At 43.1% G+C, this 25,237-nt stretch overlaps 1 protein-coding gene across 1 annotated transcript in view; it reads left to right on the top strand.

Moving 5' to 3' along the window:
* The window catches only part of DNAH7 (dynein axonemal heavy chain 7), a 191,652-nt gene that overhangs the window by 9,103 nt on the left and 157,312 nt on the right, over nt 1-25,237 (top strand). The window contains exons 4-16 of the mRNA XM_082219677.1: nt 112-262; nt 1,127-1,211; nt 4,166-4,346; nt 7,219-7,291; nt 11,253-11,378; nt 15,201-15,320; nt 16,280-16,463; nt 18,493-18,672; nt 19,157-19,432; nt 20,005-20,132; nt 21,981-22,059; nt 23,024-23,248; nt 24,799-24,945. Of these exons, the coding sequence (XP_082075803.1) occupies nt 112-262; nt 1,127-1,211; nt 4,166-4,346; nt 7,219-7,291; nt 11,253-11,378; nt 15,201-15,320; nt 16,280-16,463; nt 18,493-18,672; nt 19,157-19,432; nt 20,005-20,132; nt 21,981-22,059; nt 23,024-23,248; nt 24,799-24,945 (1,955 nt within the window). The remainder of the gene's footprint in view (nt 1-111; nt 263-1,126; nt 1,212-4,165; nt 4,347-7,218; nt 7,292-11,252; nt 11,379-15,200; nt 15,321-16,279; nt 16,464-18,492; nt 18,673-19,156; nt 19,433-20,004; nt 20,133-21,980; nt 22,060-23,023; nt 23,249-24,798; nt 24,946-25,237) is intronic.

Below are 25,237 nucleotides of genomic sequence, written 5' to 3'. Positions count from 1 at the left end.
AGCCCTGAGATTAAGAGTCTCATTCCCTACAGACTGAGCTATCCCTTCCAACTCCACAATTCTATGTGGATTTGAGCTGGTACCACACAATATCTTCCTTTCCTCCCCTAGGAGAATATCTGGCTCAGAGGGCTCAGAAGCGAAAAGCGCAGGAACCTCCTCCAGCCAGTGATTTGGGTGCCGGACCGTCGACTTCTAAAGCTAAACCTGGTGGCAAAAAGGACCGGGAAAATTTCAGAAGTGCTCTTGTTAACATCATCATGTGAGCTTCTGTGTAATCTTATTTTTTTTTAGAAAAGTTCTTTCCTCTTTTTGAATGTGCAAGTATACATTTACTTATTTATTTTTTAAAAAAGGATGACCACCAAAAGAAAAAAGGTCAGTTTGGAGAAAGTCGGGAAAAAACAGACCTTCCTGCCCAGCAGCAGCAGCAGGCTAAGCAAATCCCCTTGCTTCTGACTTAACTGAGATCAGGACTACCGTATTTTTCGCTCGATAACACGCACCCGACCATAACACGCACATAGTTTTTAGAGGAGGAAAAGAAGAAAAAAGATTCTAAACGAAACAGTGGATGTATGAATTTTGTGGTTCATGCTGGTGGCCACAGACATGTGATCTGACAGTGAGTTTGGGGTAGCCCAGTGCAAAAATCATGAGGATCCATGTGGATCCATGCTTTGTAACCACGTTTTTGCACCACTGCGGCCCCAGGCAACAGTGGGTGCGTGATTTTTTTTGTGCAAGCTGTAGCCATGGACATGCTATGTGATCTGATGGTGAATTTGGGGTGACCCAGTGCAAAAATCCTGAGGATCTATGTGGATCCGTGCTTTGTAACCAGGCTCTCTGTCCCTCTCTTCTCCCCACTCAGTGGCTCTTCTCCCGCTTTGCTGTTTCAAAGCGACCCACGGAGGAGGGAAGGAAGGGGAACCATGGATCCTCTGCTCACGACTGCAGCAGATCCCCCCCGCCACCCGTAGGCATTCCCTCCATAACACGCACAGACATTTCCCTTTACTTTCTAGGAGGAAAAAAGTGAGTGTTATGGAGCAAAAAATACGGTAATTTGCCAACCGGAGTTTGAAAACCATTGTGATCGAATTGTCGTGTTTGTTTTCGTTAGGCAGCCGGACCTTACTGAGGAGCAGCAGCTTTCCATAGAAGAAGCAAAACCTGGGGCAACAGAGGGCATAGAAAAAGACATTTTGGTAAACAAGACAATGACTCTTTGATTTGAGTGTTTATCAAGGGGAGGGGAAGCAGGATTGAAACATTAGGACTGCAGCAGTGATGCTGGGGGCCAGAGAGCCAGTGGTGCTCTCTCATCAATGTTGCCGCTCCCAGTTGTGGCAGGGATGGGGCAGGGCAAGGTGGTAAGAGGCTCAGGTGAACGGCGTCCACTCATACACTGCTGATGATCCGTTAGAAAATCTATTGTTCAGCACATTTGAGGGGAACACATTAAATCTGGCTCTAACAAAAGCGAATCTACGCGACGCAACCGATAAGGTAGACAGATATCGAGGTATCTGGGACATAAGTGTAATGCCCTGATTTATCGGGGAACATGTACCACCACCTGTAGTAAGATTTTGTTGCAGGTCAACCTCCTCCAATCTTTGTTTGATGACCTTTTTTGCTGTAATTAGATCTAAGTTTAGTATATCGGAAGGAGAGATTCTATAAGTCAACAGTTTGGAATGGATTTTTGTTCCCCATGGGCTGGTGAATTCATCTCTCCAAAGACACTGAATAAGATGGTAATTGGGCAATTTATGCCAGAGAGACAGCCAGTAATTAAAGGCATGTCTCCACATCAGGATCTCTAAGGAGGGGGTCTTAAGTAGAATCATAGAATCATAGAATCATAGAATCATAGAGTTGGAAGAGACCACAAGGGCCATCGAGTCCAACCCCCTGCCAAGCAGGAAACACCATCAGAGCACTCCTGACATATGGTTGTCAAGCCTCTGCTTAAAGACCTCCAAAGGAGGAGACTCCACCACACTCCTTGGCAGCAAATTCCACTGTCGAACAGCTCTTACTGTCAGGAAGTTCTTCCTAATGTTTAGGTGGAATCTTCTTTCTTGTAGTTTGGATCCATTGCTCCATGTCTGCTTCTCTGGAGCAGCAGAAAACAACCTTTCTCCCTCCTCTATCTGACATCCTTTTATATATTTGAACATGGCTATCATATCACCCCTTAACCTCCTCTTCTCCAGGCTAAACATGCCCAGCTCCCTTAGCCGTTCCTCATAAGGCATCGTTTCCAGGCCTTTGACCATTTTGGTTGCCCTCCTCTGGACACGTTCCAGTTTGTCAGTGTCCTTCTTGAATTGTGGTGCCCAGAACTGGACACAGTACTCCAGGTGAGGTCTGACCAGAGCAGAATACAGTGGCACTATTACTTCCCTTGATCTAGATGCTATACTCCTATTGATGCAGCCCAGAATTGCATTGGCTTTTTTAGCTGCCGCGTCACACTGTTGGCTCATGTCAAGTTTGTGGTCAACCAAGACTCCTAGATCCTTTTCACATGTACTGCTCTCAAGCCAGGTGTCACCCATCTTGTATTTGTGCCTCTCATTTTTTTTGCCCAAGTGCAATACTTTACATTTCTCCCTGTTAAAATTCATCTTGTTTGTTTTGGCCCAGTTCTCTAATCTGTCAAGGTCGTTTTGAAGTGTGATCCTGTCTAAACAAATAGCAGAGTTGCTTACACAGGAGGGTAGTTTCAAAAGGCGTCTGAGAATTGTTTTTTGCAATGTCACCAGAGGCATGCTGATGACCCTCCTTGGGGGATTTCAGTGACTTCAGAAGGGGAATAAGGAGCCTGTGGCCCCTCCATGTGGCTTGTGGATGGGCAAACTCCCATTGTTCCAAACTTTCAGCCATGCTGGCTGGGGCTGCTGGTGTTTTTTTTGGTTTTATTTTATATTCTTTATTGAAAAATAAAAAGCACAAAATTACAAGTGCACAGAGTAAGGTAAAAGGTAAAGGTAGAGGACCCCTGGACGGTAAAGTCCAGTCAAAGCGGACTATAGGGTTGCGGCGCTCGTCTCGCTTTCAGGATGAGGGAGCCGGCGTTTGTCCACAAACAGCTTTCCGGGTCATGTGGCCCGAATGACTAAACCACTATTGGTGCAATGGGACACTGTGACGAGTGCCAGAGTGCATGGAAACGCCGTTTACCGTCCCACCACAGCGGGAAGACACAAAAAGAGTGGGATAGAACTCAAAAAGAAGGAACAAGAAATGGTGCCCGTGTAGAAAACAAAACAGAACAACAACAACAACAAAAAGATATTGTGTACTTTACACAAAAGGGGGAAAATTGTTATTGTAGTTAACCAGACCTTAACCTAATATGGTATGTATAAAAATTAATTTCAAATGTTGTTAAATTTGTCCATGGCAAGTCTACATTTGTACACAACTTGTTCATGTGCAGTGAGTTTGTACGTATTGTCAATCCAATCATTAAAGGGAGCTGTATTGTTATTCTTCCAGTTAATCAATACCAATCTTTTTGTTGTAGTCCAGAGAGTCCATTCATATTGTCCCTTTGTTAGATTCCATGTGTTGGATGTATAATTAAATTAATGCAAATTTAAGGTTGTTCCATACAGTCTTGTAGATCGTCTCTCTTTCCTTCTCCTCAAAAATATTCAGTGTAGGATGTTGTACAAACATATATTTTAGGGGAGCATTATCCCTGTCACATCTCCAGCAGCTAGAGCAGGCTTCCTCAACCTCGGCCCTCCAGATGTTTTTGGCCTACAACTCCCATGATCCCTAGCTAGCAGGACCAGTGGTTAGGGATGATGGGAATTGTAGTCTCAAAACATCCGGAGGGCTGAGATTGAGGAAGCCTGAGCTAGAGAGTTGGAGTCCCTTCCACAGGCTCTGTGTTAGAGGTTATAAGTTTGGAACAGAAAGCAAGGGGAAGTGGAAAGCCTAGTGCAAATAAATACCAAGCAGTCGTGCACATACAGGTTAATTGTAGTTAGCACATTCACATATGTTTCACATATGTTTAAAGTGTGTGTGTGTGTGTGTGGGATTTTGGGAGGGAACTCGTGCATCCATCAATGCCAGAAATAGCTTTGCTTTTTCATAGCATGTTCTGGTCTGAATCTCCTGTGATGTTCTGATTTTGCAGAAATACTACTATTACATCCGCCACGGGATAGATACGGAACACGTGGCCCCAATGGAGGACTCCTGGCTGGAGCATGTCTTGGCGCTCGTGCCACAACATTTGAAAGTGCTCAGCGAAAGTATCTATGCCCTCTCCGATGAAATGAGAGAGGACTATCTTCTCAGTGTGAAGAAAGCGATAGGTAATGTCAAATGTGATATTTGCTGGAGAAGGTCAGTCTTGAGTACTGTTTCAGCATAGGTGCATTTTTAGCCCATATGTTGTCCATACTGTGCTCTAGAGGAGCCTAGAGGTTTAGTGGGAAATATGCCAGAGCTTTCTTAATGAAAAGATTAGCAATGATGGACAAATGTCCCTGAAGCAGTTTGCCACCACTTCCTGTCCAAAATGCAGAAGACAGTCAGATGATATATTATTATTATTATTATTATTATTATTATTATTATTATTATTATTATTATTTGTACCCCACCCTCCTGGTTGGGTTTCCCCAGCCATTCTGGGCAGCTTATGCTATTAGATCCTAATGGTGAGGCCCTACAGGCCTGGCTGTGGTCAAGGAGAAACTGTTTCTAGAGCAACCTCTTTGAGGAGGTAACCCTGCAGACAGCAGAGGATTCTGGGAACATGGGGAGGAACTCAGCATCACACTATTACAGTACAGTGGTACCCAGTGGCGTAGCGTGGGTTGTCTGCACCCGGGGCAAGGCAAGTAATTTGCGCCCCCTAACCCGTGGATTTGCGCCCCCTAACCCTAACCCCCAGATGTTGTGCCCGGTGCGGCCGGCCCCCCCTGCACCCCCACGCTACGCCACTGGTGGTACCTCAGGTTACATACGCTTCAGGTTACAGACACTTCAGGTTAGAGACTCCGCTAACCCAGAAATAGTACCTCGGGTTAAGAACTTTGCTTCAGGATGAGAACAGAAATCGTGCTCCAGTGGCGTGTTGGCAGTGGGAGGCCCCATTAGCTAAAGTGGTGCTTCAGGTTAAGAACAGTTTCAGGTTAAGAACGGACCTCCGGAACGAATTTAAGTACGTAACCAGGGGTACCACTGTAATGCAAGCATTTTGGCTTGCTGGGTGGAACAGTCACCACCTCCTCCTGCTGTGCACTGTTCTGGGATTCTCCTAAACCTCCCAGAGCCAATTTTGGGTACACCTGGTGGGAGGGGGGAGAGGGTGCAAAACCCCATTTTGCAAGTGATGTGGCTCAGTTGCATCCTGCCCACTGTGTTCTAAGTGCTCTTTGTTCTAAGGAGCACATCTTGGGTAGGATTCAGTTTTGGACTCTTCCAGTCGTTCTGCCTGTGCAAGATGGAAAGATCCTGCCCCTTGCCATGCTTTTGAGGGTCTCCCGGTCATCCCCCAGAGCCAATTTGGGCCGGCATTGGGGGAAGGAGAAAAGGGCTTCTGCTGATGGGGTTTGTTAGGCGAACGCTGCCCTCTGTTTACAGGGGGGGTCGCCAGGCCTGTTGAGCCCCAACACAACCCCATCAGCAGCACAGAGAAAGTTTGAAAGCCTCTGTGTTGTTACTGTTTGCTGCCTTTATTTGTCACTTACGCCGTAAAATGACTCAAAGCAACTCACTGTTGTAAAAGCCTACACGATTTAAATTTTTTAAACGCTATTGGAAAAATATAAAAAACATTATTGGCTGGTTTTGACCTTCAAAGCCCTTCACAGCCCTAGGACCCTCGTACCTACGGGACTGCCTCTCCCGGTATGCCCCACGGAGAGCCTCAAGGTCCATAAACAGCAACACCCTAGAGGTCCTGGGCCCTAAGGAAGTTAGATTAGCTTCAACCAGAGCCAGGGCCTTTTCAACACTGGCTCCGGCCTGGTTTAACGCTCTGCCTCGTGAGACCAGGGCCCTGCAGGATCTGATTTCTTTCCACAGGGCCTGTAAGACAGAGTTCTTCCGCCTGGCCTTTGGCTTGGAGCCAATTTGATTCCCTCCCCCTCTTTCTTTTTCCTTTTTCCTTTCTCCTCCTGTGATGAGGCTGCATTTTAATACTTTAATGTTTCAATATTTTAATGTTGTATTTTAATCTTGTTTTTAAGTTGTATTCATTCAACTTGTTTTTATTATTGGTTGTTAGCCGCTCTGAGCCCGGCCTTGGTGGGAAGGGCGGGGTATAAATAAAAATTATTATTATTATTAAAAGGGCTCATCCAAGTATCGTAGAAAAGGACATGTCTTATTCCACCCTACTAAAAGATGAACACCAGTGCAGACTAGGGTACCATCATCCCATAATAGGACTCAAATTAAGAGCCAAATGCTTGGGTAAAAGTCTTTGCCTGGTGCCTAAAAGTCGATAATGGTGATGCTGGGTTCGTCTCTCTGGAGTGAGCGTTCTACCGTAGGGGAGCCACTTCTGTTGCAGAATGCTATCCGTAAATGAGTGATGCTTGGAAGCTCTGGCCCTTTAGGTGTTGCTGGGCTGTAGCTCCCATCATCACCCCTGACCATTGGCTATGCTTTCTGGGGCTGATGGAATCCATCAACATCTGAAAGTCCGCAGGTTCTCCATCTCTGCCGTAAGCAGAATAGCGTGTGCCACTGTTCATTCCCAATGCATTGTTGCTGGATGAATTGTTCTGGAAAGCACATATAAATTCTGTCTGAAAGGTTTAAACAAGCAGGATTCCTCTTGGAAAAGCTTTCCATCCATTCTGGGCATAGAAGCCTGGTCTCCATAGTTCTTCTTTGGCCGTAGTCCTAAACACACTTATTACGATGTAAGCCTCACTAAACACTATGAGACTTATTTCTAAGTAAACATGCATAAGAATGCACTGTGAGGGTTTTTATTTCCCAGCTGCTTTTAATTTTCTGCTGGTTCAGCCTTTTTATGTACACTTATTTTGTTTTGTTTTGCAAAGCATTCTTAAATCAAATGGCTTTGATCCACGTTGCCTTCAGTTACTCCTGCATAACACCCTTGAAGTCTTTTAGAAATAATTGGTTCGGCTTCTTTGTCACAGTCCTTCCCCTGTTTTGCTGAGATTATTTGTGTTCTGCTCTGTTTTTCATGTCTCCTTTTAGTTGACTTTGTTTTGAGAGACCCCAGAGAAAAGGAGGAAGACAAGAAGGAAGTTCTTCCACCTCATCGTGAAGAGTAAGGAAACGCTACTTCAAAACTTTTGCCTAGAAACTGTAACAGGCAAAATGTCTGAAGCTGCCCTTAGAATGCAGTTCCTGTGCAATCTTAACCTGGGAGTAATTCACATTTCCCCACAATGGTTCTACTTCTATGCATGGGATTACGCTCTTTAAATGAGTCAGACCCCATTGGTGCAGTGATGATATCTATCCTTCTTGGCATGAGCTCTCCAAGGTTTCAGACAGGTCATTCCTACCTTCTAGCTGGAGATACCAGGGCATAGCTGTCAACTTACACAATTGAAAATAAGGGACCAGCAGCCTCGAAAATAAGGGATCAGCAGGGATTTTCCGGGCACAGGTATGTTCAGCTTCTGAGCCCCTCCAAGCCAAAGGCAGAAAGCCCAGCCAGCAGCCAAACGAAGCCTCAAGCGGTGGTTCCCACAGCGCAGCAACCCGGCAAAGGGGATGCAGCAAGGAAAACCACCGTCATCTTTCCGTTGGGAAGCGCTGAGCAAAGGCGAGTCCCCAGGCAACGCGGCCGATTTGATCGGCACAAGGCATGCAAGCTCCATCCCCCAGTCGTTCTTAGACTTCTTATTGGGTGAGCAATGCAGCCAAGCAACACAGCTGGAGCCTCCCTGGCCGGCAGGGAGGGAGTGAGACGGGCTGCTTCCTTTGAAACCCAGGAAATTTAAGGGATAGCATCAATAAGGGACAGCAGCGGGACACGGCGCTGGGATAAGGGAGTTTCCCGCCAAATAAGGGACGGTTGACAGCTATGTACCAGGGGTTGGGCAAAAGATGTGCTCTAACACCTCAATGAACAGAGGGCTCTGCTTCCTGGTTTCTAGCTGTTGTGCAATGCGTTTAGGTAGAGCTTCAGCCCGTAAAAAGGTAAACGTAAAAGAATGATGCAAAAGATGGGGTTAGACCAGATGTTTGTCTAACAGTAGCAGTGCCTGAAGTGCAAACCTTTGTAATGAATGAAATGCAGGATTCCACCACGGGCGTAGTCAGGATTTTTGTTTTGGCAAGCTTTTGTTAGGGGGGCAGAATCTCAGATTTGTATTGATTTGTATTGATTTAGGAGGACAGCTGACCCCCTGCCCCCCCCAGCTACGCCAATGGATTCCACACTCTGAGTAGGTCTTAGAATGTGCAACAAGAGTCCAGCTGACCATGTGGATTTCTGTAGTGGAGCTGTTGCGATTCCTAGCTAAGTTACATATTGACCCCTGCTCCTGTCGCAGATTTTGTTTAGTCCATGGGTTAATTTGTAGTTGACCTTTCTACTGACTTTTCTACGACACATTGCTCCTTCTTTGCCATCAACTTTATGGATCTCATGATCACCCTAGTTCATACATTTGTAAGCAACGAAGAACTTTATGTGCCTTTTAAACAAAATAAAATATTGTGGTGTTCTCCTCGTTCTGCCTTGCACTGAGCATGCTGCACATTAAGTTTTAATGTTTTTCAGATCTGGGGACACAAAACTGTATTTTTTTAAAAAAATGTAAATTCTGTTGCAGTGTCACTAAACTTCAGAGCAGAACATGGCAAAAAACCAATAATAATAATAATAATAATAATAATAATAATAATAATAATAATAATAATAATATATTATTTATACCCTGCCCATCTGGCTGGGTTTCCCCAGCCACTCTGGACAGCTACCTACAGCCTTATTGGACACCAAACACAAAGTCACTGTTTTACTGTTATGTAAACCTGTAGAAAACAATAATATAGCTCTTATTATACAACTTTCTATTGAAATGATTATGCGACACAATTGATGTTGGCTTACAAATGCCTGCAAATGAAGCATTGTGCTATTATTACAAGAGAAGCCCTAAAGCCATTGACCACAAAAAACACCCCCCTTATTTAGTGCTAAGTATTGAATAAGAGTTGCTGCCACAAAATAAGACAGACTTATGAGAAACACATTTTGCAAGCTAAAGCATGGGTGCTGCAAGATGTCCGGTTAATGCATAAGAAAAAGTACAACGGTACTTTCGTTATGCTTCGTGTTCGAAGTGGATGGTCTGGCTGTGTAAACAGCACCAGGATTTCTTGCAAAGAAGGTACAAACATAGGCACACCCAGGAAGTGATGCTTTCAGGGCCCAATGGCGTCCAATACCTCTACTGTCCTTGCCAAATCAGCTCTCTCACAGGTAGCCTAGACATGTGGAACAGACCTAATAGATGCTCCATCAGGAGGAACAGCTGGGCATCTGCCCTTTGGAGTGTAGTAGGACCAGCATTAGTGGCCAGGACATCTGGAACAGCTGGGGAAGAGGACATGCTTTTGCTAATTCTGCCCAGCATGCTCCTTTGCCAGGGACTCCTTGGATGAAGTTGAGGGTTGTGCTGCGAACAGCTAGCCTACTGGAAAAAAATAAAATAATAACCTATCCCCAAGACTCCTAACTACACTAGTGGCCGAAATTGTGGAAACCTTTTGGAAAAGGTTTGATAACACCTGATTGGCTCTCTAAATGCTCCTGCTCATTGGCTACATTCAAATGAAGGAAAGCTATGGCATATCCTGAAAGTTGTGCTTCCTTTTTCTGGTTATTTGCCTATAACTTTTGATGGAATATAGATAATTGAACAAACTTTGCTGCATTACGTTCTTCATTAAATTATCTTTCCATTGATACATAATGTTATGGTATTGCTCCAAAATAAAGTGGTGTTATGAGCCACCAAACTTCAGAAATACATTTTTTCCCAAAAGGTTTCCATAATTTTGGCCTACCTGGTGTAGGTAAACCAGATGGCTGTGGTACCTTGGAGAACAGCAATACCACAAGGTGCAAGGGTTAGGCTTAACTACCTTCCTTCCTTCCTTCCTTCCTTCCTTCCTTCCTTCCTTCCTTCCTTCCTTCCACTCTCCCTGCAATTTTTACTCTGTTAATGTTGATCTTGCTTTGTGTGCATTAAATAAGAATGGGTTAGTGGTCTCCATCTTACTATAATATTGATTTTAGGTTCCCATAGGTTTATTGAACTGATGGTTCTATTTTATGATAGCTTGTTGACACGCTTTCTAATTGTGTCAAAATGTGATGCTGCGTATTGATATTGGTTGAATGTTTAGGCAGAGGGCCTTCTCGGTAGTGGCGCCCGCCCTGTGGAACGCCCTCCCACCAGATGTCAAAGAGAAAAACAACTACCAAACTTTTAGAAGACATCTGAAGGAGGCCTGTTTAGGGAAGCTTTTAATGTTTAATAGGTTATTGTATTTTAGTGTTCTGTTGGAAGCCGCCCAGAGTGGCTGGGGAAAGCCAGCCAGATGGGCGGGGTATAAATAATAAAAAATTATTATTATTATTATTATTATTATTATTATTATTATTATTTATTGCGAATCACTTTGGGCCTGCTCCACCTTATAGGGAAAAAACATATATAAACAAACACTGAATTATTGTAACTAAGTAACGGCTGGGTGCCTTGCAATGAAACCAACACTGTGTGCATCCAGCCAAAGACCCGCAGCAGAAGTTCCATTGTGTTCAATGGGGATCCTATAGAGTCTATAGGCATTTGGGAGAAAGCGTCAGGCTCACTGGCAGATTTTGTGCCTCTGACAAACTCACTTCCATGCCTGTGTGTACACTTAGTAGTTCTAAGTGTACTTCTAATTGGTTAATTAACTACTTAAATTGTACGCATACGGCTAATTAATTTGATAAGGCCTAGGCATTCACAAGGGATTTTGGCTTAGTAAAAGAATTTCCAAACTCAGAAGAAAATCTTCACCACCACCCTATTTAATTTTGATATACTGTATTTCCCCAAAGGTGTGTTCTTAATTTCTGACAAGCTGGTAAAATTGGGTTTGTCTTTTACTTTTTAAAAATTCAATAATGCGGCACAGGTCTATCTGTACTCCATGTATCTCTTGGGATCTCAGTGTTACTAATTTGTGAGGGTTTTTCCCATTTTTGTTTATAGGATGGAGATAGTGCCCAAACCTTGGAACAAGTCCTACCTGGCAGCTTGTGCCTATATAAATGAGCATTTGTACGCGATGAATCCCACCATGTTGGCTGTTCTGGATCTCTGGCAGACATCTTTTAAGTAAGCAGGTGTTTTGAATGCACAGATATTGCACTTCGGTCAATGTAAATGTCATAATAAATAATAATATTAATAAATTTTTATTTATACTCCACCCTTCCCGGTTCAAAAACCGGGCTCAGGGTGGCTAACAACAAATTTAAAACACTGTAAAACACTTAATTATAAAAGCAGCATAAAATACAGTATAGAAACATGAATAACAATAAAATTCAAAATTCAAAAATCAATTAGATCCCCAGGGCTAGCTGGCTGAATTGGTCCTACTTGGGCCAGCGAGAAGGTCAGGCGAGAATTAGCTTTGGGGTCTCAGAGTGGGTGATCTTCATAAAAGGGGAGGGGGAGGGAAGAGAAGAAAATAAAAGATCAGGCAGAATTCAAATGTGTAAAATGTGTTTACAGATGTGTAAGTAAAAGTTTCCCAAAGTCGGAGAAGCAGAAAAAGATGCTGTGCCTCTGTTGCTTTTCTACTCCTTGTACCCAAGGCCTCGGCCCAGTATACCCGCAGGAGCGTCTCCACTCCCCTTGTTCAGCCTAAGGTCCAGCTCTGAGGGCCTTCTGGTGGTTCCCTCACTGCGAAAAATGAGGTTACAGGGAACCAGGTAGAGGGCCTTCTTGGTAGTGGCACCCGCCCTGTGGAACGCCCTCCCATCAGATGTTAAGGAAATAAAGAACTATCTGACTTTTAGAAGACACCTGAAGGCAGCCCTGTTTAGGGAAGCTTGTAATGTTTGATGTTTTCTTGTGTTTTTAATTTTCTGTTGGGAGCTGCCCAGAGTGGCTGGGGAAACCCAGCCAGATGGACCGGGTATAAATAGATTATTATTATTATTAGAGAGCCAGTGTGGTGTAGTGATTAAGAGTGGTAGACTCGTAATCTGGGGAACCGGGTTCGCGTCTCCGCTCCTCCACATGCAGCCGCTGGGTGACCTTGGGCCAGTCACACTTCTCTGAAGTCTCTCAGCCCCACTCACCTCACAGAGTGTTTGTTGTGGGGGAGGAAGGGAAAGGAGAATGTTAGCCGCTTTGAGACTCCTTCGGGTAGTGATAAAGCGGGATACCAAATCCAAACTCTTCTTCTTCTTCTTCTATTATTATTATTATTATTATTTCTTCACAGACCCCTTGCATGTCTCCACTTTTCTCTCTTTTGGGGCTCTCCTCCAAAGCCACCCTTTGTGTAAAGCTTTTGGACGAACCCCTTAGGCTTCACCCTCAAAACAAAATCCTAAGGGTGCAATCCTAGGTCCTACCTACGTATGACACCAGGAGGCAACCTCCAAGGCGCTTGGTCTATGCACCACTCACCTGATCATCACTGAGAGCGAGGTCCTTTGGAGGTGTGTTGTTGGTGCCAGCAGCACACTGCTGAAGTCATGTTTGCAAACTGTACCCGCAAATGGACATTTGTCTTCTCTGTGTACAACAGAGGCCCCTAGTCCCATCAGAATCTATTGCAGCAGTATTGATCATGCACCCAGGAGCTAGTTTCTGCTTTTCCACGTTACAGTTCTACAATTCCAAGTCTCTGAAAAGCAGCCCAAGGCTACTATAAGCAAATATCATAGTTGAGTAATTGTGCTTCTGGAACTCCACAGCTTAAAAAATAGCTTGCTGGGAGGATAGTGAGCAGAAATATGGCTGGCAGCGAAATGGCTAAGCGCTCTTCCACCCATCACTCAAAATTACAGTGCTCCAAATCTGCTTTAAAAAGACAAACATTTAGTACTTAGTTTTGCACATTTCTGCATTAAGTATTTGCCCCTTGGATCTCCTCTTAATTTGAAATACTTCACTTGTGGATGTTGTAAGGAAGGTAGACAACAAGTTTAAACGAGCAAGATGCCTAAAAGTTTCCGCTTCGTTCACTGTCTATTTTTTTTTTAAATCCCCTGTTATTTTTCTTATACCATACTTTATTCTGTTGAATATTGTTTGTTCATTGTCTCAAACTGCAAAACATGATGATCGCACAAATGACCAGTCTCATCCCATGGTGTTTAGTAATCAGAGGTGCAGCTGCTTAATTTTGAACATCGGCAAGTAATAAAAATAATAAATTCAAAAAGAACTAAAGCTAAACTAATAGCTGAAAATGTTCACCCTGGGCTGTCGGTACGAAGGGAAATAAGATGAAATTTGATTGTTCTGTTGTGGCAGGGCCTCATTCTGACAGCAAGAGCCCTGGAGGAACTAATTGTTGTCAGAGCACATTATCTTTAAAACATTTCTAGAGTTGTGCCTAATTAGAATAAGGTTTCTGTCCTGACAGAGCAAGGTCACAAATGTTACCATTTTTCATTTAAATCAGCTGTTGAGCCAATTCCCAGATGGAATATTTTCATCCCTGAAGCTCAGATTATTTCATTAATAAATATATATTGTGGTAAAAGAAAAGACAAGAAAAAAATTCCTTTAAACTGTTGCTTTGTCATGCTTAGTTTTGTTCTCTTAAGTTACCAGATAGTTACCTTTATCGGGGAAGTTTTAATTGAGTTGTTTGTTCTTGCTATGTTTTCAGGCGGCAGAGAAGTACCTGACAGCTCATCAGATAGTTTAATAAATTTTAATTTGACATGTCAGCTAGTCCAAAAAGATAATCTGCTTTTAAATAATAGGCAGCTAATTTTCTTTTAAAGATATGGAATCTGATTAATTTCGTTTTGCACAGGGAAAATTGTTGCTCTGGGAATTATTCTTCAGGATCCAGTGGGTTTGTTCTCCGCCAAATGTAATTGAAAAGTTGAGAATTACTACTTTGTGGTCCTGACATTCTTTGTTTCTTTCCCTCATTAATAAAAGATCAGCAGAGCCAACTATAGGGGGCGGAAGGGGCTTCAACCCCCTCAATATTTGTGGGTAGGGGGCTGAGCCTCCCCCCAGTATTCTGCCCCCTCAATATGGGGGACAACTCGACGCCCCTGTAAATGAATTATATTCCCTGAGCAAAATACCTGTGATTCCTTCCTTCCTTTCTGAAATCACACATATTTTTATGTTTTTATGTACAGAATTGCCCGAGACAATAAAGATTTACAAATTTAGGAGACCATTCATGCTGTCCAATTACAAGTTTCGCCTTCTACTTGGCTGATTTAAGTAGATTCTACTTAAAGAACATATTTGTTCCTGTGGAATAAGAGAAAAAATGTGTTTGGACCATGTTGTCTTCTTTTGCACTTGGTATAAGCAGCCCAGGGAGCGGCTCATTCTTGATTTATTAAAAACTTTACCCAGGAGAGCCAATGAAATTTGAGTTTTTAGTGTTTTTCCTATCCCTTGCACCAAATAGGAGGCAAATGGTGAAGTAAATTTTCTGTTGTCTCCCCTTTGAGTCTTATGTTTTCTTATTATGTTAATTACCATGTGTGTTATCAACTTTTATTGAAGATATGTGATTACTTTTATTTGAATCCAGATGCCTTTAAAAGAATTCGTAAGAATTTTGAAGCCGTCTAGATTCAAATCGAGAAACATACTGTTTCAAGTCAGAAGACGTGTGCTACAATCTGGATTGTACATAAATTGTACATAAGCTGTTAAACTAAGGCACCTTCCATTCATACACTTGTAATCTGTTTTCATATTTAATTATTTGAAAATGTAAACAGAAAAAGCAATCGCAGTCCATAGTATAAAGGCAGTATACTTCTCCTACAGCCCCTGGGGGCCCATAGGATTACACAATAACTGCCTTTATACTATGAACTACTTTATACTATATACGCTGAAGTTGTTTATACTGAAGTTTAAAGCTATAAACACCAGAGGCAAGTGACTTGGGAAAAGGTGTTTACCAGATTGTTTTCATGACTCCTACAGAGATTTGCGCTTATTTGATAAAGAAGCATTTCATAATCGTTCGGAATCGATGGAGCTCTCATTCTTCCAGAACATAGTTGTGAGGCATATGGAAGCTACCAAAGACGCTCTTTTTAAAAAGTAAGACCAAACCGTATTCTGTGAATAATGTGCCTCAAGTTTAAGGGCTAGCCACAACTCCTTTTTCGATTGCTTGTTCAGGGATGGAGTTTGCTGTCATACTTGAAATGCTGTTTTTGATATGAATACTATAGAACTGTCTAGAGGTATGTATACTGTATGTGTACATCAGCCTGTCACTACTCTTGTGTATTCAAATGGAATTAATTCTGCTCTTTGTTTTAATTTTAATTTCCTGTTAATCTGCAATGATATTATTTTGTGGGGGAGGGTGGGTGGGTTTGCAGTGCTTTTTTTCATGGAAGAGCCCAACATATTTCGTTTGTTGGGAAAGATTATTCTCTAAGCCAGCGTGTTTATTGTCATTTGGAGTGCTGTGCGGAATGTGGCTGTATGACTGTACAGTCGTACCTTGCAAGTCGAACAGCCTAGTTCTCGAACATTTTGGCTCCCGAACGATCGAAACCCAGAAGTGAGTGTTCTGGTTTTTGAACATTCTTTTGGAAGCTGATCGTCTGACGGGGCTTCCGCAGCTTCCGATTGGCTGCAGGAGCTTCCTGCAGCCAATCAGAAGCTCCAATTTGGTTTTGGAACATTTTGGCTTCCGGAACGGATTCTGTTCGACTCCCAAGGTATTGGGATCCTATTGGCTAGTGCCCGTGACATCACTGATGTCAAGCAGCTCACATCTATTTGATGCTTCATACTGTATTGTCTGGTTGTGCAAGACAGGACGTTTGAACCCTTAGGAGAACATGGGAAACCTGTTGAGGGGACGTTATAAAAGAGAATGCTTCTGCGTGGCCTGCGGTGCCGCAGATAAGATGGGAAGTTCTTGTTTTTCTTTTAGTGGGAAAAAAACAATTTAGAACAGAAACAATTTAGTCAACAAAACCAAAAATAGTGTTAAAAGGTGTGTTCAGGTGAGATTCACTTTAAACATTTCCTTTTCCTTTCAGGTGGTTTCCAGAAGTGCAGAATATCTATTACCAAGGCAATAAGCGAAAGCAAGTGCCGACAAATGCCAGCAGTGCTAAATTAGAGGCCTTCTTCAACTGTGCTGCTACTTTAATGACCCAGCAACTTCAAAGTTTAGCTTTGGTTTCAATGCAGGATTTTACAGATTTAATTGTAGCCCCTCCAGTAAGTAAGATTCCCCGGCTGGACTATGAACTTGTCTATACATGCCCCATGTTTCAGTGTGCTTCTTTACGAATATATTTTCTAGGAAGATAGAGATAGAGATAGAGATAGAGATAGAGATAGAGATAGAGATAGAGATAGAGATAGAGATACAGTGGTACCTCGGGTTAAGTAATTAATTTGTTCCGGAAGTCCGTTCTGAACCTAAAACACCACTTTAGCTAATGGGGCCTCCCGCTGCCTCTGCCACGCCGCCAGAGCACGATTTCTGTTCTCATCCTGAAGCAAAGTTCTTAACCCGAGGTACTATTTCTGGGTTAGCAGAGTCTGTAACCTGAAGCGTCTGTAACCTAAAGCATCTATAACCTGAGGTACTACTCTATCTGCAAAAGGCTGTGAAAGATCAGGCATTTTTTTTGGCTTTTGACACACAAAGGAACACCGCTGTAGCTTGGCTAACGTGACTTATGCTCAGCTAGTGATTGCGAGTCTTGAATATTCAAGGGGAAAGGGTGAATTCAGACACGTGAAATTATTATTAATGCACTGATACTTTGCCTAGCAGGGGAGATACCATGATCGCGAAGATTGTGATTAATGTACTGATTGCAATTATCTTTGCAAATTTGAAAGTCAGGGTGGAACAGGTGTCAATCGTTATCAACATGACGAGTCAACTCAATATTGCCTCTCATTGGTCTGCTTTGCATGTAACGGCATATCGTAGTTTTAGCATTTTGCAGAGAGCCTCAGTAAGCCTTGGAGAATACTAAATTGGATGGACCAATGGCCTGGCTCAGTGTAAGGTGGCCTCATTCCTTCATATCTTGATCATGACTCAGGGACTTTTATGTTTCTTGTGAACAGATAAGAGACATCTGTACCTAAGTCATTGCAAAACGAAACAGAAGCCATTGTTTCAGCCCTGAAAACTTGACGTTTCTTTAAGAAGAGTCCAAGAATGCTACAACCCATCCCCACACATAATAATAATAATAATAATAATAATAATAATAATAATAATAATAAAGTGCTATTTTTCTGGGAAAAGAGGTGCCGGAACTCACCATGAACATCTCCCTTTTTCTCTTAGAATGGCAATGGCATCCACCTGAGATGTTCTGGAACTGAGTTCTTGCGAGTTCCAGCTGAAAAAAGCAATAATAATAATAATAATTCAATTTATTTTATCAAAATTTATCCAATTTTTTATCAAAAAATCCCAGGGCGGTGAACAACATTAAAAACACATTACAGAACATGAACAATAGAAACAGAATAGGAAGCATAAAGTAAAGGTAAAGGACCCCTGACAGTTAAGTCCAGTCGCGAACGACTCTGGGGTTGCGGCGCTCATCTCGCTTTACTGGCCGAGGGAGCCGATGTTTGTCCACAGACAGTTTTTCCGGGTCATGTGGCCAGCATGACTAAGCTGCTTCTGGCAAAACCAGAGCAGCGCACGGAAACGCTGTTTACCTTCCCGCCGGAGCGGTACCTATTTATCTATTTGCACTTTGACGTGCTTTCAAACTGCTGGGTTGGCAGGAGCAGGGACCGAGCAACGGGAGCTCACCCCGTTACGGGGATTCGAACCGCTGACCTTCTGATTGGCAAGCCCTGGGCTCTGTGGTTTAACCCACAGCACCACCCGCGTCCCTGATAAGAAGCACACTGACAGCTTAATTAAAAAGAAAATTAGCCATCATAATAACAGTCCTCTCCTCCACACTTTCACAGGCTGTAGATTATTGTATAGCCCTAGGCCTGGGTAAAGGGGAATGTTTTTGCCTAGCACCTGAAGACATGTAATGATGGCACTAGGCAAGTCTCTCTGGAGAGAGCATTCCACAGTCGGGGAACCACCACAGAAAAAGGCCTATTCTCTTGTTGCCACCCTCTGAACCTCTCTGGGACGGGGGGCAGAGACAAAGGCCTCAGATGACAAGCGCAGGGTTGGAGTCATAATACATTGAGCCTGATTGCTTTCTCTTCTGCATGCTAGCTAATGCATTTAGTTTCTTTTCGGCAGAAATCTCATCGAGCCTATGAACACTCAGGATTTATAATAAGGCTGATCCTTGAAAATGAGAGTGTTAAGTTTGAGCCTACATTTTCTGACTATGAAGTCATATTTCTGAATATTTATTCAGTTATGGTGAAAGCTGTGAACCTGCTGCCCAGAGTGGAGACCAAGCTTTATTCAAAGTGGGTAAGCAATTCTCTAATAACATAGTTTGTTGCTTTTCTGCCAGCCTTGAGCTAAAAAACTGAACTAGTGAGCTATAGATCTGAACTGTTAGTTCCCTGGAAGTAAGCTCTGTTGACATCGGAGGGGATGATTTCTCAGTAACATTCTCCTGAAGGCAGCCCTGTTTAGGGAAATTTTAAATGTTTGATGTTTTATTGTGTTTTTAATATGTTGTTGAGAGCCACTCAGGGCAGGCTATAAAGAAATAATAATAATAATAATAATAATAATAATAATAATAATAATAATAATAATAATAATATCTGACCTGCTGACATAGCACATCTTCTGCTAGGTCACAAATCTATTCAGCTGGTACATCTTCAGTATAGGATTGCTCCTGTATAACTTGATAAAATATTGCACGCTCAATTTTTCTATTAATAAAAAAGCAAAGCAAAATACTAAAAGTAAGAGAAACTATGCATATATCTTGTTTTGAAAGCCTGAAAGCAAGACCAGATCCTTGAACTTGAGACCCGTAATCCTGGATGAAATTTTGGAAGCGCATAAGAAGAAGGTGAGAGATGAGATTGCCAAGCAGAGCGTGGCACCTATCGAGCACCTCAAACTCTACGACAAATACCACAATTTGATAAACAAACAAGCAGATCGGGACATCGATCAGTTCCTTTCGGAGGAGCACACGTATGACGAAATAACAGGAGCGATTGCCCAGTATCAAAACCTCCGGGATGAAATTCAGTACAATTCTAGAAAGGTAATGCATGAATGGAAGTGGGCTGGGCAGTCTCATTTAGTGTTCTCCAGGACATGGGTGACGCTGTGGTCTAAATCACTGAGCCTCTTGGGCTTGTAGATCAGAAGGTTGGAAGTTCGAATCCCCGTGACAGGGTGAGCTCCCGTTGCTCGGTCCCAGCTCCTGCCAACCTAGCAGTTCGAAAGCACACCAGTGCAAGTAGATAAATAGGTACCATTGCGGTGGGAAGATAAACGGCATTTCCGTGCACTCCAGTTTCTGTCACGGTGTTCCATTGCACCGGAAGCGGTTTAGTCATGTTGGCCACATGACCAGGAAAGCTGTCTGTGGACAAACGGCGGCTCCCTTGGCCTGAAAGCGAGATGAGCGCTGCAACCCCATAGCCGCCTTTGACTGGACTTAACCGTCCAGGGCTCCTTTACCTTTTACCTTTTTAGCCTCTCCAGGATGTTTAGAAAGAAAAAATGCAAATGATCAGCAGGATTAGCTGTGGTTCTCTGTAATTTTTTTTTTTTGGGGGGGATTATTGCTTTCTGTGGTTAACAAATTTCTCACCCGTATTTGTGCTGCAGGTTATTCGTCTCGGAATGTTTGAGTTGCACTGTGATGAACTGATTAGAACACTGACAAAACGAGCTGATGCTATTTGTTCCAAAATCATTGCCAAAATGTTCAAAGACCATCAGGATCTAAATACGAAGTAAGAGTAATATCTTTTTTTTTTAAAGTACAATCAACGGTGGCCCTGATCCAAGTCTAATAGGGGGGCACCTAATTTGTAACAGCTGATGGCCGCAGTTTAGGGTCTGGATCTGTAACCACGTGAAAAGGTGTACCCAGTATAAGTTTGGGCAACTTTTTTCCAGCCTTCCAGGTCTGTGGGCCAGTGGTGGATGTGGCCAGAGGGAAAGGTGGGTGGGTCAATTGACGTAACTCTTTCCTTTGTGCAATTAGCTGCACGGCACCCATGCAAAAATCTGAGGTTTTTGCTCCTCAGCAAAGTGGCATCATCAGAGTTCAAGGATGCATCCCAGCCAGGCAAAAATCATAGAGTTGTAGAGAGTTGGAAGGGACCCTGCAGGAGAAGATGGAATGGTCACATTTAGCCCTGAGCCTGAGGCTCCTCAGTTCTGATGCAGTCGATTCAATTGGGCCTGTTTGAGAATGCCATGTGGATGAGAATGCCTGTGTCCAAATTCACGTCTTCATCAGCCTTGGTTGTGCACTTGGAAGGCTGTTTGCATGTGTGAATCTCCCCTTCTTGGGTCAGGACATGTTCTTTTTAAAAGATGCTCTGTTCTCGCTGCCCTATATGTTCTCATGCCACTACGCACCTCACTCAAGTTATCACTCAATTATAATTGATCGGGCTATATTTTTTTGCCCCTTGCGTTGTTTCTTGATAGGTTTGGCAGTTCTGAGCAAAGGATTGGGCCCTATCGTATGGCCCCTGTTCCCAGTAAAGCGACAGTTTTCTCTTCCGCAGCACAACTCTGCCTGCCCTCTCTCTGACGCTGCCTGGTTGTGGAATTGTTTTATAAAAGACATTCAGAATGGGGAGTGCGTAGGTCTTCCCTTCTCCTCTGTTGTAGAAGGATGCTTAAGTCAAGATAGAAGGTAGACTTGGATCTCTTGGTAGATTTGAATTAGATAGGCGATAATTACTGGCTTCTGATTGTTTTAGAATGAAGACAACAAAATTACTTGTCCACATTTTACTGCTGAAACGAAGAAAGCTGGTTGAAGGGGGAAACTAACCCGAAGTGGATTTTTGTGCAAAAGCCCTGGGGGCAGAATGAACCCAGGGCTCCAAATTCTTCTATATGATACGATACGATAATCTTTATTGTCATTGTCCCATACAGAACAACGAAATTGAAAAAAAATCTACATCAGACATTCAAAAACCAACAAGCCTGCTATCCCAACTATCCCAGCCTGGTCAGCCCCTAAAAACTCTGATACCCCATAATTGAATACAATATACTCACATAGAGACTACCTTACACTGCATTTAAAACCAAGATAGCATTTGAATAGAAACTGTTTCTCAGGCAGCTAGTTCTCAGGCTAGTCCTAGTCTTTATAACCCTGTACCTTCTTCCAGAAGGCAGAAGCTGAAAGAGATCATTTCCGGGGTGCGCACTATCCTGCACTATCTCTGCAGCTTTCTTATGGCACCTGGAAGCATAGATTTGATCCAAGGTGGGATGAGTGCACCCAATTATTCTCTCCGCAGTCTTTACAACCTTGGACAGCATTGTTTTTTCTCTGACTGTGCAGCTCCCAAACCACACACACAGACCATAAGTTAATACACTCTCCACAGTACAATGGTAAAATGCCATCAACAGGTCCTTTGAGAGATTATTTTTCCGGAGGATTCTGGGTGGTGGATCTCGGAGTTCTAGGAAGCCTGAAGTCTGCTCATCGCTGAGACCGAAAGGCACTGCGTCACTGGAATGTGAAAAGGATTGCTTTCTCAAATCTGTTGCATGTATGTTTCTGTCTATCTACCCATCTATCTAATTTGCTGTTCCAACTCCAGGCTGTGTGAAGAGTTTGAAAAGATAGCAGAGAAGGCCCTTTCCACTCCATCAAATACACACGAACTAATGGAATTTAAGGTATGCATTTCTCTTTACAAGGAAATAAATTTACTTTAAAAAAACTGAAAACAAAAGATTATCTCAATTCTAAGAACCCACACAGGCTACACAAAAGTACCGCCCAGGACAAGTGACCCCCCCCCCCATGTTTCCTTCCTTTTTGGCTTAACAAATTTTTATAAAGCACACTTTAATGACTCTATTTGGAATTCCTTTCGCCGTATCTAAGCAAACCTAATTCTGTCTTGGAGTGTGGCTGTACTTTATGTTTAAAAATAAATAAGTGAATAAATACTAAAGGTAAAGGGACCTCTGACCATTAGGTCCAGTCGTGGCCGACTCTGGGGTTGCAGCGCTCATCTCGCTTTACTGGCCGAGGGAGCCGGCGTACAGCTTCTGGGTCATGTGGCCAGCATGAGTAAGCTGCTTCTGGTGAACCAGAGCAGCGCACGGAAATGCCGTTTACCTTCCCGCTGGAGCGGTACCTATTTATCTCCTTGCACTTTGACGTGCTTTCGAACTGCTAGGTTGGCAGGAGCAGGGACCGAGCAACGGGAGCTCACCCCGTTGCGGGGATTTGAACTGCCGACCTTCTGATTGGCAAGTCCTAGGCTCTGTGGTTTAACCCACAGTGCCACCTGGGTCACTGAATAAATACTAGTGGTCCATTTAAATGCAATACAGTGGTACCTTGGGTTAAGAACTTAATTCATTCAGGAGGTCTGTTCTTAACCTGAAACTGTTCTTAACCCGAGGTACCACTTTAGCTAATGGGGCCTCCCGATGCCGCCACACGATTTCTGTTCTCATCCTGAAGCAAAGTACTTAACCCAAGGTACTATTTCTGGGTTAGCAGAGTCTGTAACCTGAAGCATCTGTAACCTGAGGTACCACTGTAAATGAATTTTTTTCAGGTTGAAAGAGTGCTAAAACATGTTTGTCACCAAGAGCATGAATCGGTTGTTGCTTCTTCCCCCACTAGGCTTATATCGAGAAAGTGGAAACAGTTGACATGCTGGAGATGGAGCAGAGATTAATTGACTCTAAAAACTGCCTTGCGTTCCTGATAGAGTGTACAAATCTTTCGCCAGTAGATATTCGACTGAACAACAGTGTCTTTCAGTGGTATGGGCGAATGGGGGAGATTTTTGAAGAACACAGAAAGATCATTAAGGAGAAAACAGAACAATTTCAAGAAGGGCTTAAAGTAAGCGTTCAGTTCTTCTTTTCTAAAGGTACAGTGGTACCTCGGGTTAAGAACTTAATTCGTTGTTAATTCTGAAACTGTTCTTAACCTGAGGTACCACTTTAGCTAATGGGGCCTCCTGCTTCCTCCGCCACGTGATTTCTGTTCTCATCCTGAGGTAAAGTTCTTAACCCGAAGTACTACTTCTGGGGTAGCGGAGTCTGTAACCTGAAGTGTCTGTAACCTGAAGTGTCTGTAACCTGAGATACCACTGTACTTGGTTTACTGGGATAATATTGTGGATTGCTGTGTTGATAGTGCTTATTTTAAAGCAAGTGGATATCAGTTAACTTGCTCAAGGCAAGTGCCAATTTGGGCTTTACTCCTTTTAATAGTGTGATCTTGTTATGTTCTCACCCTGGGTCAGCAGGGGGATACTGTAGATAGTTATGCAAATGAAGGATCAAAAGTGACGTTCGGTGATTGGATGGATACTGTAGATAGTTATGCAAATGAAGGATCAAAAGTGACGTTCAGTGATTGGATAGTTTTAGAAAGTTGCTACAGTAACGTTGTACTGGAGCTCTATATAAGCAGGCTGACTGAGTCCTTCAGTTCAGTTCTGTTGTGGCCTCTGAATAAAGAAGAGCTGTTTGAAGAATCCCTGTGTTGCCTGATATGTTCACCCACAACTTAACAGATCTGACCTACCAAAATCCCAGCAGTAAAGTATTTCCGCCCTGATCCATCCAGCAAATGGGGATGATATACAGAAACATTTGCCCTTCCTTGGAGGTTTTTAAGCAGAAGTTGGATGGCCATTTGCCGCGGATGATTTCATTGAGATCTCTGCATTGCAGGGGGTTGGACTAAATGACCCTCGGGGTCCCTTCCAACTCCACATTTCTGTGGTTCTGTGCTTCTACAGCTGGGCTGGGGCCTTAACCTGTTAGCTCACAAAGCATCCCAACCTACCTTTTAAAATATAAGTCATAATCCTAAAGGTTTTATGTGTAATAGTTCCATGGGAAATAGTTGCATTGATTGCTTTGTAGCAGGCACCCCCAAACTTGGCCCTCCAGATGTTTTGGGACTACAACTCCCATCATCCCTAGCTAACAGGATCAGTGGTCAAGGATGATGGGAGTTGTAGTCCCAAAACATCTGGAGGGCCAAGTTTGGGGGTGCCTGCTTAATAGGCTTTATGGCTAGGCTGTTTTAGAACCTTGGCTCTCACTTGCATTACAGTACTGATCTTCTGTATTTTTTATTTCTTGTAATAATAATAATAATAATAATAATAATAATAATAATAATAATAATAGTAATAAATTTATACCCCGCCCATCTGGCTGGGCTTCCCCAGCCACTCTGGGCGGCTTCCAAAAAAATATTAAAATACTGTAATACATCAAACATGAAAAGCTTCCCTAAACAAGGAAACCCAGTGCAAACCCAGTGACGAAAGGCATACTAAATATGTACAAATAAACTTCTGCCCTCGTATTCTAATACTATATGGTGTGCGTGCACGCCTCTGTCTCTGTCTCATATCTGCAACTTTTTATTAGATGCGCTGTGAAAGATTTGTTGAGGAGCTGGAGAGTTATGCTAAGCAAGTTGAAGAATTTTATTCTTACGGGGACCTTCAGGAAATCAACCGGTACCTGAAAAAAGCCCAGGCATTGAATACAAAGCTAGATGCAGCTGCTGATAAGGTAAGGCTTTGGGTTTGTCTTCATAGAGGATGGTAGCTTTTAGCTCAATGGCAGACCATACAGAAGGTCTCAGATTCAATTCTGGCAAATGCGGGCTGCCAGGCCTCCTCATTTTGTCTGCGAGGTCGTTTTTGGGAATCCACAGCTACCTGCAATATACCTGACAACGTCGATGATGTCAGGTTTGTTGAAGTCAGAGTAGTGAAAACTTCCAAAAATGTTAGGAAACCAAGGTGCAGCTTCTGATTGGCTGCAGGAGCTTCCTGCACTCAATCGGAAGCCGTGTTGGATG

This window comes from Podarcis vaucheri (genome assembly GCF_965113315.1).
Source record: "Podarcis vaucheri genome assembly, chromosome: 1".
NCBI classification, from domain to species: domain Eukaryota; kingdom Metazoa; phylum Chordata; class Lepidosauria; order Squamata; family Lacertidae; genus Podarcis; species Podarcis vaucheri.
This window is presented reverse-complemented; position numbering and strand designations above follow the sequence as displayed.